General features: G+C 39.3%; 1 protein-coding gene across 4 annotated transcripts in view; it reads left to right on the top strand.

The window, feature by feature from the left end:
- Positions 1 to 14,379, top strand: part of SLC25A26 (solute carrier family 25 member 26) — a 151,202-nt gene that overhangs the window by 17,974 nt on the left and 118,849 nt on the right. For all 4 annotated transcript variants that reach the window (XM_020896555.2, XM_070455710.1, XM_070455711.1 and 1 more), the window contains 2 exons: positions 10,473 to 10,577; positions 11,716 to 11,763. In XM_020896555.2, coding sequence (XP_020752214.2) covers positions 10,473 to 10,577; positions 11,716 to 11,763 — 153 coding nt within the window. The remainder of the gene's footprint in view (positions 1 to 10,472; positions 10,578 to 11,715; positions 11,764 to 14,379) is intronic.

Raw genomic sequence — 14,379 nt, 5'->3', positions numbered from 1 at the left:
TGAAAGTGAAGTCGCTCAGTCATATCTGACTCTTCGCGACCCCATGGACTGCAGCCTACCAGGCTCCTCCGTCCATGGGATTTTCCAGGCAAGAGTACTGGAGTGGGGTGCCATTGCCTTCTCCGATAGTAGGATTTAGCAATTGCTTTTTGCGTTTTATCAACAACTGTGATTCCATTTATAACCAGAAGATGGCAGAATTGACAAGCAGATGAACTTTTGCAGGGGTTTTGAATTTAAATGGTGGTGTTGAAAAAGGTAATGTTAGGTGTTCTTAATTTGAAAACCTGTTTTCTAGAAAGAATTTTGGGAATGTGGAATACAATACAAGTAAATTGTGCTTTAAAAATTTTTTGGAGTGCCCTGAATTCTCATTTTCTGTGTGTCTCTTTGTCTCTGTTTCTCTCTCATTAACTTGCCACTTGGAGTTTACTATGCAAAGTCTAAAGCAGATTTTTTGTTGTTGTTCAGTCACTAAGTCGTGTCTGACTCTTTGTGACCCCATGGACTGCAGCACGCCAGGCTTCCCTGTCCATCACCAACTCCCGGAGCCTACTCAGACGCATGTCCATTGAGTCCATGATGCCATCCAGCCGTCTCATCCTCTGTTGCCCGCTTCTCCTTCAGCCCTCAGTCTTGCCCAGCATCAGGGTCTCTTTCAGTGAGTCGGCTCTCTGCATCAGATGGCCAAAGGATTGGAGCTTTAGCATCAGTCCTTCCAGTGAATATTCACAGTTGTTTTCCTTTAGGATTGACTGGTTTGATCTCCTTGCTGAGGAACTCTCAAGAGTCTTCTCCAGCACCACGGTTCGAAAACAGCTTTACTTTGTGATTAAACTTTGATTGGCTCAGTTTTTAAGTTTCTGTTGAACTAATTGTGGCATTGTTGGTTTAAACATAAGAATTAGCTGATAATTAAACCTGGAACCTTTAAGTTCATTAGCTGCATGTAAATATGATACATATTTAATGAAAAATCTGGATCAGTCTTCCAAGGCAATAAAAATCAAACAAAACTAAACAAATGGGATCTGTCAAACTTAAAAGCTTTTGCACAGCAAAGTGAAAGTATATGTTGCTCAGTCTTATCCAGCTCTTTGTGACCCCGTGGACTGTAGTCTGCCAGGCTTCTCTGTCCATGGAATTCTCCAGGCAAGAATACTGGCATGGATTGCCATTTCTTTGTCAGGGGATCTTCCCGACCCAGGGATCGAACCCGGGTCTCTTGCGTTGCAGGTGGATTCTTTACCGTCTCAGCCGCCAGAGGGAGTAATAAACAAAACAAAAAAACTTCCTGTGGAGGAAGTATTTGCAAACAGTGTGACTGACTAGAGCTTAATTTCCAAAATACACAAACAGTTCATACAGCTCAATAACCACAAACAACAACAAAAAAAAGGCAATAAAAAAATGGGCAGAAGACCTAAATAGACATTTCTCCAAAGATGACATCCAGGTGATCAGTAGGCACATGAAAAGATGCTCGACATTTTTAATTATTAGAGAAATGCAAATCAAAACATCAGTGAGGTATTAGCTCACACTGGTCAGAATGACTGTCATCAAAAATTCTACAAATAGTAAATGCTGGAGGGGGTGGAGAGAAGGGAACCCCACTATGCTGTTGGTAGAAATGTAAATTGGTGCATCCACTATGGAAAAAGAGGCAGTTCCTTAGAAAACTGAAAATAGAGTTGCCCTATGATCCAGCAAACCCACTCTTGGGCATATATCTGGGGAAAACTATAATTCAAAAAGATACGTAAACCCCAGTGTTCATAGCACCACTCTAGTAGCCAGGATGTAGAATCAATGTCCGTGTCCATCAACAGAGGAATGAATAAAGGTGTAGTGTATATACATATGTACATGTGAATGTATGTATTATGTATAATACCATAAAGAACTGTGGTGCTGGGAAAGACTCCTGGGAGAGATTGAGGGCAGAAGGAGAAGAGGGCGCCAGAGGATGAGATGGCGAGATGGCATCTTTGATGCAGTGAACATGAACTTGCAAACTTCGGGAGATAGTGAGGGACAGGGAGGCCTAGGGTGCTGCAGTCCTTGGGGTCACAAAGAGTGGGGCATGACTGGGCAATTGAACAACACACACAGTGGATTATTACTTAGCCATAAAAACAAACTAATGCCATTTGCAGCAACATGGTGGGTCTAGAGAATATCATACTAAGTAACGTCAGAGAAAGATAACATGATATCACTTAGATGTATAATTTAAAAAATAATGCAAATGGAGTTATTTACAAAACAGAAACAGACATAGACAACAAACTTAGAGTTACCAAAGGGGAAAGGGTGAAGAGATAACTTAGGAGCTGGGGGTTAGCAGATACAAACAACTATATATAAAATAAACAACAAGGACCTATTGTATAGCACAGGGACCAATATGCAATGTCTTACACTAAACTTATCTGATAATGGATATATATATATATACACATATATATAACTGAATCACTTCGTTGTAGCCGAAAGTAATACAACATTGTAAATCAATTATACTTCAATGAAAAAATTCTGGAGATGATAATCAAAAGATTTGGGTTTTACCCTTGCTTCCTAGGGCAAGTAGTTCCTTGACCTTCATTAACTTCTGTCTCAGATTGATTTATATGTTAAATACTGACATAATTAGCTTCTAATATGAAATTAATATTTTTAGTCTGTTTATTAAGCTTCCTATGGAAAAGTCTTAAGTCAGGTATTTTTTTGTGTATGTAAACTGTGTTGAAATAGTTGGGTAAAAGATAGTGTTAATAGAAGTTACTGTGGGTGATACCCAGCAAGTTTGAAGAGGGTTTCAAGAGTGAGAGGTTGGAGGTGAGACTGTTAATTACTGGCAAGTGATGTGTGGAGGTGCGGGGCTTGGGTAGGGCAATGAGAGAACCAGGGTGTTTTAGCAGCTTCTTTCTCTCACTCCTTTTTCTCTGCCTTCACTCATTTTACCTAATATCAGACCGAAGCTAGCTGTGATTTTCTTTGCTTTCATACACTTACTCTTAGGACTTGTAGTTTTGCATCTTAGTGTTCCATGAATACTAAAAGATATTCTGCTCCCCATTTCAAAAATAAAAACATACCAGAAGAGTTTTTATTTATGTCAAAGAAAGAAAAGTCTTGGTAGCAACTTTCATGTTGTAATCATTCTCAATCTGAAGTTCATCAGAGTGTTGGTGTATTAAATTCCCCTGAGGTCAGTATTGTATTTGAACGTTGATGAAAAAAAATGAGACATGTATATTCTTTATGAAAAGCCTTATTTGTCTTGTCTTTCGATAGAGCTTTAACATATACAACATTTTGGGGTTTAATGAAGATGTCACCTTCCCTGTGTCATGGATTCACACTGAACCCCAGGCATCTGAGGAAAGGATGCTCTGAAGAATGGATATACCCCAAGACCCTCAGACGACATTGCCTTTATTTCCTTTCATGCAGCCATGAGATTGTAACATGTTTTTGTTCCTGTGCAATGAAATACTCTATTGGGGCTCAGATTCAAATCTAAGAAAGATCAGAGTTAATAGAAAACCAAATGGAAGGCAAGGGAGCTGCTGAAGGAAATAGAAGCATTACTTTGTGGCCTCTTAGGCCAAAATTGCCGTGCCAGGGAAGTCAGGAAGCCATGCTGGGTGCTTTGTACCTCTTCTGTTAGTTAGATTGTTTTTCATCTGGGAACCTTTACAAAATTTCTCTGCTGCTGCTGTATTTTTAAGAAATAAAAATACAACATAAGAACATGGAGGGTTATGAAGCATGAAGTTCCATAAATATTTATGCTGAGGCACAAAAGTGGACAATTCCTATTTTCTTGACATATTGGGGTTGTATTTCACTCTTGACCTCTTGAGTTGAAAAATACAAGGAGTTAGCGTACCCTTTTCTTTCTTTTCTCTTTCTTATTTATTTTTCATTTCTATAATGAGTTTTAGATGCTGGGAACTGCCCTGTAAGGTTCATGTAAGTTTCAGTGGACTTTATTTTCTATCCTGGCTTATAAATATGGCTTTAGAAGTTTGCACTCTCACCAAAAATAACATAATTTATATCCAGTTTTAGTTAGTCATAAGCTATTTAATGTGTGTGTGTTAAAATTGAAACTAAATGTTGTTTTTGTCAGGGCTAATAAGTAGGATTGTTTCTAAAAGTGTATATAAAGTAGTCCTTTGATTTTATTTTGTCCCTCACTTAAAATCTTTGGTTCAAAACAAATGTTTTTGCCCTTTGAAATTATGTTAAAGAAACTTACGAAGTAATCATACATGTTCACTGTAGAGAATTTAGAAAATGCAAGTGGTCAGAGAAGACGAACGTCGCCTGTAATCCCACTCTTGTTTTTTCTGTTCTTTTTGTAACTATTGATACATATAAAAATAGTCTATTCAGTTCAAAGGAAGAAAATGCATTTAGAAGATTCTGAAGTATTGGTAATGTTTTTTTGTGGAAATGATTAATTTTTGGCATTTCCCCTCTTCTTGGGTAGTTTTATTTACTTTCTGCATAAAGTAATACCAAAAAATGGTAGATGCAGTTTTGTCAATTAAACCTAAAATCAACTTGGAAAAAATAAACTAGAGCATTTCGTGTCCCCTGCCCCACCCCTGTTGATTCCAGTTGATTAGTAAAATTAATGCATGTTTTTGCCCTCAGATTATTTATGTTTAGTAGGAGAGAAAGCAGTATATTTTCAAAAACTATATGGCATAAGTTAAGTGACAGTTCTCAGTTGAAATCTTTTTGGGGGTGAGAATGGTCAGGAAGTAGTTGATTTGGAGAATAAAGAGCGTCTGTGGGCTCCCCTGGCGGCTCAGACGGTGAAGTGCGCGTTCACAACGTGGGAGACCCGGGTTTGACCCCTGGGTCGGGAAGATCCCCTGGAGAAGGAAAGGGCAGCCCACTCCATTACTCCTGCCTGAAGAATCCCATGGATGGAGGAGATCTTTGAGCTTATAAAAGAGAAAGTATAACAGGCAAAAATTAAGAATTATAGAAATCAAAACCTAAAAGGGTATGATGAAGATTTCTAGTACAAGTCAAATAAGAAAAGCTAGACCCTGGAAGGTGATGGGAATGCTTGAGACTTCACTGATAAAGCTGGGACCACCGACTAGGTCTGAAGCCCTTCACCCAGACTACTGGTCATCCCCTCCTGGAGCCAAGTCCTGAATGAACAGCGCAGTTTGGATGCAGAATGGGTACCCTGTGCTGAGGGCAGCTCAGTTAAAGGGATGCTGTTCCAGTGGTGCAGACATGTGCTTGGGCCCCTGGCTCTTCCTTCTTCATAGTCTCGGGGGTTTTCATGTGTCATCCCATTTCTTAACTAAATTGTCAACCTCTGCTTTGCTGTTACAACTTTCCCTCATCCTACCTACAGATACTTTTACCATCCTAAACTATCTCTCCTAATGTCTCCCCTAGCTTTTCTTTAGGAGTTGTCCACACTTGCCCATCTCTATCTTTGAATCACTTGTGAATTTACTGTAATTCAGTGTGGATTCACTCTCCTGCCCCAGCTCTCCACTGAAACCATTCTTGGGACCTTCACTAGCCCTAATGTGTGCACTGGTTGAGACCTGTGACCCATTATTCTGGAAATCTTCCTCTGAGACTTCTGGTCCCTTTGACTATCAGCGGTCAAGTAGCATTCTTGGTTGCTTGCAGTTGAAATTGATCTTGCTATTGTGTGAGAAAAAAGCTTGGTGTTTGGAAAGTTGGTAGACATTGCTGCTTTCTCTTTCTCCCTTGATTTGCTTTGGGTGGCAATGTCCCTAACCCTTTTCTTGATCTACACATATTCTCAGCCTTCCTAAGAGGGGGTGGCCATGTCACAATGATGGTCAAGTGGACACCCACTAGGGGGCATCTGAAAAAAAAAAAAAAAAAAAAAAGAGCTTTTCTTGCCTGGAATCCAGTTGTATGACCGGGTTATGCTGGAGGATTTTGAGTCACATAACTCATGAGGCAGCAAGCCTGTGGATGGAAGGCCAATACGCCAGCGCTGGCAGAGAAGAAAGAGAAAGAGCATGGATTCTAGCTCACTTTGTAGAGGTTCTGCACTAAATGTTGACCAAAACACTTGTTAGGTGACAACTTAATGTCATTGATTGCCCAAGCCACTAGTTGGTGTTTTGCTGCTTTATCCAAAAGAGATTCTGTAATTGATTCAGAACACTGTTTGATGGCTCTTAGAATAGGTGGAAGACTGGAGAATGAGGGAAATGAATGGGAAGGGAAGCCATGGCAAGGACCCTGGTCAGGCCCGTATCTTAGGGTCAGTACAGTTAGGATGCTGCCCCCGGCACTGCCCGCTGACTGCCCCTGGACCTTGGATGTTGCTCTCTTGGTAGCCCCAGAACAGTACTGTCCAACAGAAAGACTCTCTGACACTGGTGTAATTTTACTTTTTCTAGTAACCACATTAGAAAAGTGAAAAATAAAAAGCTAGCTGGATGATTTTAATACATGTTCTCAACCCACACGTATCCAGAGTGTTAATCTTTCAACATGTAATCAGTATAAAAGAATTATTAACGGGATGTTTTGCATCATTTTTTGACACTAAAACGTTCAGCATCCTCTGTGTGTGTTGTGTTGACAGCACCTTTCAATTGCGCGTGCGCCTTGGCCAGTGCGCTGTGGCCTCACGGGACTCGCGGCTCGGATTGGCCAGTGTCGCTCAGGATGCAAACCCTTGGGTGGGAGTAACTGACAGTTAAGCCTAAGTTGGTGACGTGGCCAGGGAGAAAAGGGACTGACACCTTTTGTTTTCTTCAGTAGGGGGGCCTCTCACACACGAGCGTTGAAAACTGGGCAGCCACAGGAGACCAGTGTTCACTGCAGCAGTTTTTTCCTTCTAATATGTCTGATCGAGTCTTTTTGTCTGCTTTTTAAGAATGGTTGTTCCTCAGGATTCCGTTCTTGACCTTCTGACCTTCCCTTTTTGCCTTTTACTTAGGTAGTTTAATTCACTCTCTTGGTTCCAGCTACCACTTAATGCTGATGATTTCTTTGTCTGTATCTCTAGCCCTGTTACTTTCTAGCTTTAGTCAGATACTAATTTCTTGACCAGATTGAGCCCCTTACATGTGCCACAGACTTCTCAGCGTTTCGCAGTCTGAACTCCAAACCTGTTTTCCCCCTCTGACCCCTGGTCTCATTTAACAGCACCGCTATATTGACCTCTTATCAGTCACCGGGTCCTTTCGTTTAACTCCTGACTCAAATTTCCTTCTTTTATGAACCGTATTCATGTCCTGATATCTTTTACAGAACTGTTGTAGCAGTCTGAGAGCTTGTCTTTTGCTTTCTTTTTGTCTTTCCTCTTTGCCTCTTACCATTCTTTCTCATCCTCCAAGTATTCTACCTGGTGCAGCCAGAGTGATGTCCCTAAAGCACACACAGGTTATCATTCTTCTGCCTAAACTTTATGTATGTATTTTATGTATTTTTTTAATTGAAGCATAGTTGATGTAAAGCTTTATGTAAGTTACGGGTGTACAATACAGTAGTTTACAACTTTTAGCGATTATACTCCACTTATAGTTATTGTAAATTATTGGCTGTGTTCCCTGTTTTGTACAGTTTATCCTTGTTGCTTATTTTTTTCCTTGTACCTTATTTTATATCTGATAGTTTGTACCTCTTAATCGCCTATAACTCCCCTTCCCCAACATCTTCTCCCCATTAGTAACTACTGAGTTATTCTGTATCTGTGAGTCTGCTTCCTTTTGCTGTGTTCACTGGTTCATTGTGTTTGTTTTTTTTAGATTCCACATGTAAGTGGTATCATACTGTGTTTGTCTTTCTCTGTTTCGCTTCACTCAGCGTAATGCCCTCCAAGTCTGTCTGTTGCAGCTGCAGATCTGCCTAGACTTTTCCAGTTGTTGCTGTTGTCTGTGCGTTGAAGCCCAGCCTCTGAGTGTGGCACAGGGCCTCCTTGCTCGGCCATCTGTTCAGTCTTACTCCCCATTACTTCTGACCTTAAACTTGAAGTTTTGGTGGTATGGAATGGGTTGGGTGAGTCCACACTGTGGAATGCTGAGGGATGACTCTGTTACCCTGAACACTCTGCTTTCATACTTGTGTGCTTTTCTGTTTCCACTCCCCATCATGCCCTTTTTACCTTTCTTCGCCAGCTAATTCTTGCTCATTTGGAAGGCTCTCTGAAGGCATAATATCTGACAGTTTTCGTTTTCCCTCACTTTGGAAGTTGGACTAAATACCCCTCCTTTCCATTTGCTATGATACATGTCTCTGCCTCTTTGAAGTTTTATTCTATTTCTTGCCATGTGTTGCTGAAACTGTTATGTGACTGTGGGTGCTTTTAGGTCAGGGCAGCTTCTTAGTCTTCTTTACCAGGCAGTTTCTTGTGCTGTATCTGGCTCCATCTGTTTTTATTGAACCGAATCAGGTAAATGTGAAAGGAGGCTATGGGTGGAAAGATAAACTGGCCTGAATTGCAAATAGCTTTGCAGACAAAAAGCATTCAAGTGATTGATGAATGAGGAAAAACAAGGTAAATAATATTGTTTTGTACGTCTTGTCAGTTTGGGGAGAAAAATGACTTGAGGTCATCAATCCTTTGCTATCCTTGTTAGAGCAGTTGGAGTGCATCCACATAAAGTCCTGTTCCTTCTGAGCTACGTTTCAGAGGTGATACGGCCCTGTTAGCTGACTCCATGACATCTGGAATCACATCACACACCATTTCTGTTCCTTGTGTCCTGGGGTTGCTGAGACCTACGTCTGTCCTGTGTCTGCTTTGCTCTTGCTGAGGCGAATACGAAGGAAGGATTTGCTCGTGTTTATGTCGGGGGTGGGGGGGGGGGTGTTGGCAAAGCATTGCCTATTTTTATAAATAAAATTTTATTGGAACACAGTCGCACCATTCAGTTACAGATTACTATCTTTGCTGCTTTGTGTTCCCACAGCATAGTTCAACTGTAGTGACAGAGATCGTTGGCTTGCAAAGTCTAAACTATTTATTGCTTGATTGTTTATATAAAAAGTTTGCTGATTTGTACCTTTGTCGTTGCTGTTATTTGGTCACCAACTCATGTCCAACTCTTTGTGACCCCATGGACTGTAGCCCGTCAGGCTTCTCTGTCAGTGGGATTTCCCAGCATGAATAGTGTGGATTGGGTTGTCATTTCCTTCTCCAGTGGATCTTCCTGACCCAGGGACTGAACCCAAGTCTCCTGCATTGGCAGGCAGATTCTTCACTGCTAAGCCACTGGGGAAGCCCAGTTTGTACCTTAATATTAAGAGCTACTTAATATTAGAAAGACAAAGCCTTATATAATACCCAAATTGCATCATAATTTCAAATTAGGAATTAGGAGACTGCAGATTGAAAATGGCAAGTATCCTATTTGATGGTATGGTTTTCTTAAATTTCTTGTTTTTATTTCCATTTTGTTGCATGTGTTATTGAAGAAAGAGTGTCCACATTTTTTTATTGTGCCTCATATATATGAAATACATATTCTGAAAGTTTTAAAATTAATCTCAACCGTATACAAAACACTGAACACCAGAGTCAGGGGTGTGAATTCCAAGTTGGAGGAAAAATTTGTATCCTTGGCAGACTGCTTGGTCTGTGGAGGCTTAAGTATAGGACTTCCGTTATAGCAGTTTAAAATATCAGTTTATATATCTCCCTCCCTGTTCCCTGCTGCCTTCTGTCCTCCAGTGGGCAGAGTCCCTTCTGATATGGCCAGTTCTTTATTGTTAACTGTTTCTCTAAAGAAGAGTGGGCTACTGAAAGCAGAGTCCTGGAAGTGTGAGATTGAGGTGCTGTGTAACTGACTCTGGCATGTCCCCAAGGGTGATGTTATAGTTATTTGTTGGCTGGTCTAGTCAACAAATGGTATGGACCAGGCAGGACCCAAGTCTACTCAAATGCTGGAGCAGGGCCCAGGAGTGCCTGGGGTTACTTCTCAGCTGTCGAGTGGTGGGGAGGTCAGGGCTGCTGAAGCTGTGAGCAGGTTGAGGCTGGGAATGGAGTGGAATGGAAGATTGGGGTTATCAGCTGATTTTTCAGTCTTGCCTCTGTCATTGTGTATTACTCCAGTAAAGCTAAGGCACTTTTGATTCATTCATCAAGCAGACATGTTTGAAATAGCTGTTGTGTAAATGCCAGAGGCCCTGCTAGGTGTTGGGAGTTCAGGATGAGTTATGTGAGCTCCTTCCCATGGAGGGGTATACAGATGGGTGTGCTTGGAGCAGTGAGGCAGGAGGTGGGAGGATCCCCACAGAACAATGCATGTCCATTAATGCTCTGAGTGTTTTAGGTTAAAAAAGAAACAAAAACAGAAAACCCTTTGATGTCTTGCAGTGAGCACTGTACATTATGCTTTTCTTTAACTACATTTTTTGCTCATGAAAAAATTTCCACTCTCATAACAATTACTTCACTTTAAGGATATAATTAAATTTATGTATTTTAGGTTGCCTGCCTGATTCGAGTTCCTTCTGAAGTAGTTAAGCAGAGGGCACAAGTATCTGCTTCTTCAGGAACATTTCATATTTTCTCTAACATCTTATGTCAAGAGGTAAGAATATGTATGTTTTTTTTTGGCTGCATCGAGTCTTAGTTGTCACATGAGGGATCTAGTTCCCTGACTAGGGATCGAATCTGGCCCCCTGCATTGGAGCACAGTCTTAGCCACTGGGCCACCAGGAAAGTCCTGAAAATATGTTTTTACGCTCTTGTATTGAGGATATTTTATTGTAGCTGATAGGAACACTGTGGCCTGACCCAGGAGCCTTAGAGCTTAAGGCTAAATTTATTGTCCAGTTATAGCAACTGTTAATGCTAAGATTATCTTTGCCTTTCCATTGTTTTCAATTTCTTATTTTCAATTTTATTTCTTTTTCAAATTTATAAACAAATACACCATTAAGCATGTGCCCTACATTGTAATCGGCCTGTCGTTCTTTCGGAATCAGAAATAGAATAAATAGTGAATATATAAAGTGAATAAAGATGTATTAAAACATCACTACAGAATTTGAGGACCATGGAAGAGACCTGTAGTAATGGAGTGATACTAGTGACCCATGTCATAATATTTATATTTACTTGTAATTCGTCTTATACTGGTTCATGTTAAACTGTGGGTCAGAAATCATGCTTGCTGACCATGTGACTGGGGACCATTGAGCTGCTTTTCTTTATAGTTTGTACAGAAGGCCCCCCCATCTTTTCTTTTTTTAAATGAAAATCAATCTCATGAAAATTTCAGTGAGTCCAGGTTTTAGGGGACTTATTTTTAACAATCTCAATGTCTCCTCATTGAGGTGTGAATGAGATAAGTCCAGGGAAGGGTCCCTGTTGAATCATATAGGTAGTTAAATAGATCAAGGCTTGCCCAGAGGTATTTATCACTTTTCAGAGATTATTTATGAATTTATCATGTCTGATGATTGAAAATATGAAATATAAATATAATTGTTTTTATATGAAAGGATAGCATTCTGTGTGTATTTGCATGTTTATTTAAAACATCTCAAGTATTTTTTTTCCAAGAGATGAAATGTTGAAAACGAATAAAGCTTATTTGAATTGTAGTCATTCTGAATATTTTAAAACTCAAACTTTAGAAAAAGTTAATCTGCTTTATGTAGAATGTTGTTTAGAAGTCGCTGCTCTTCTGACTTTCTGAGCTCTTGGCTTTTTATTTGTTTCAGGGCATCCAAGGATTATATCGAGGCTACAAAAGCACAGTTTTGAGAGAGGTAACTAACTTAATTTCTAATATTGAGGTATAAGAGAATGATACACTTTGTTCAATAAGTTTATTTGGAGAGACTGGTTTAAAAAATTACAAAGGGAAATTATCAGCCACTGTAGTTTTTTCTTTTTTTTTGTTTAATTTTAAGGTGTGGGATTAAAAGAACAGTATTTTTATTTTTGACTGGTCTGGCTGTTTGCATGTGGGCTTTCGCTAGTTGTGACGAGCTAGGGCTTCGTGTTGTGCTGGCTTCTGTTGATGGAAGAATGGAGCGCAGTGGGGCACACGGGCTCCATAGCGTTTGTCTTCAGTAGTTGCAGCACATGGTCTTCATTGCCCCATCGTCTGTGAAAACTTCTGGACCAGGGATGAAGCCTGTGTTCCCTCCATTGGCAGGTGGATTCTTAACCACTGGACCACAGGGAAGTTCACTGTTACCTTGGTTCTGAGTTGGTCCCACTGAAAGAGGAACCCCAGTGGTCAGAATGACCCATCCTATAGCTTCATGTTTATCTAAGGTGGCTACTTGGCCACCACAGCTGACATAGTAAGAAATAGCTCCTAAGGGTAAGATATCAAGTTAATTGCTGTAATACACAAAAGGAGTGATAAAATGGTCATGAAAGAAGCACTCTGGGAGACAAGTGTCTCAAAAGTCTGTTTTTATATGAAAAATTGTACAGTGAGCTCTTATCTTCCTGATGACAAAACACGATGTGTTAGAAAGTTCAGTCTGGACTGGAGTGCTGGCCCGGCCCGAGGCTCTCAGTGCAGTGTGCTTTGCAGCAAGCCTTCCAGCCTCGAAATTCTGAGGTTCAGTATGTGGTCAGTGTCGTTTTTTTCTTTCGTTGAAAAAAGCAAAGTATTTTAGTATGTATATTACTGCAGAAAACATGTTTTAATTTTCTCTTCACATACAAGAGGCAACTTTTGTTTGTTTTTGTTGTTGTTTTACTTTTTTTTTAGATGATTTTTTTAAGATTGAAGGATAATTGCTCTACAATGTTGTGTTGGCCTCTGCCACACAATGCAAATCAGTCATAAGTCTCTATATACTCCCTCCCAGAAGAGGCTATTTTGAAGTTTAAAAGTTGATTTATAGATAAGGTGGCATATGGAATATAGGAGAAGTCTTTGTTTGGTTGGGGCCGTAAGTTTTTTTTTTTTTTTTTTATGAGTTTCAATCCTAGACTTTTTTTTTTGAGGTATATATATTGACAAATGAAATTGTGAGGCATTTGAAGTATACAGTGTGATGATTTGATATAGGTATACGTTGTGAAAAAGATTAGGACATAATTTTCTATTAAAATGCAAAAGAGAATCTGCATACCTCTCCTTGAATCCTTATTTTCTGTTTGGATTTCCCTTGGATGCTAAAATGTTCTCATTTATAAAAATGTGTTTAGTTTAAATATGTATTGTCAGAATTAGAAAATTGAAATTCTTTGGAATCTGAATTTTATTCCCAGGTAGTTTTTTTATTTTGTCTTATTTGTTTGTTGTTAATATAGATTACAGTCTTCTTTATGAAACACCAGCACTGTTATCTGTTATTTGAAGCTTTGATTTCTATGAAGTAATAACCTTCAGTGCAGTGGTGGTGTTGATGTATATCTTTGAAAAACTTCTTTTGAAGGCAGACTGAATGTTTGAAAATTAAGTTATTTGTGTGAAGATGACTTCTGCCTTTCAAAATAACCATCTTCATTCTGTACTTATTTTCTGACTCACTAAACACTTGTTATTTACTCAGGTTTCACCTGGGTGCAGGAAAAAGAGAGGTGGGCAATACATCTCTTTTTTATTTTTCTGTGAGATGCCGAATGAATGAATGCATTTACGTGCCAGAGAATACTCATTGTGCATACAAATAGGTAAAACATGGTTACAACTGCATTCTGTTCTTTTAAAAATTTGTTTTGACATACGTCACACTAGTAATTAATTTCTAGGCTGCAGTTCTTGCTAAAAGTGTGACCCTGTTGAGATGACTTTGTTTACTCAAAATGGCAGTGGTTTGCTGAAAATTTAATTGGGGTCTTCTGCATTATGCATTTTCATAAAAGATCCTTCAGAATTGATTTTAGTTGAGATATTGCTTTTGTACGGATTCTCAGAGAGAATGAGAGAAGAGTTATTGCCAAGTGAAACATAGCTTCTTTTCAAAATGAGAAAAATAAGAAGTGATTTACCTTCTTTAAACAAATTTTTTCATTATAAATAGTTTCAGTTTTTACATTGTTCTGACATCTGTATAAGATCTTTTCACCAAGAGCTTGTTTGATTGTTTCAATAAGAAAATACATTGAAGCTTTAGTGAGAATCACGAGGAAACTTATACATTTATTCTGTGTGTGGTTTTTGTTTAAAATAGTTTTATCTCCCTCACAGTAGCCCATTAGAATGAAATTGAAGTTTGAATCCATACCTTATAAGATAGATCATGTGTATTCTTTAGATTTTGTGAATGCTGTCACATGATTTTTTTCTACATTTGATGTTTGTGGAGATTGCATGCTTATCCCTTATGTTCTCCTAAATTATTTTAGTTACTGTGAATTTTAGACAGAGTCTAAGCAAGGGCAACTGATTATACTCTTTATCTCACCCTTTCAGT

This window comes from Odocoileus virginianus, chromosome 26 (genome assembly GCF_023699985.2).
Source record: "Odocoileus virginianus isolate 20LAN1187 ecotype Illinois chromosome 26, Ovbor_1.2, whole genome shotgun sequence".
NCBI lineage: Eukaryota > Metazoa > Chordata > Mammalia > Artiodactyla > Cervidae > Odocoileus > Odocoileus virginianus.
This window is presented reverse-complemented; position numbering and strand designations above follow the sequence as displayed.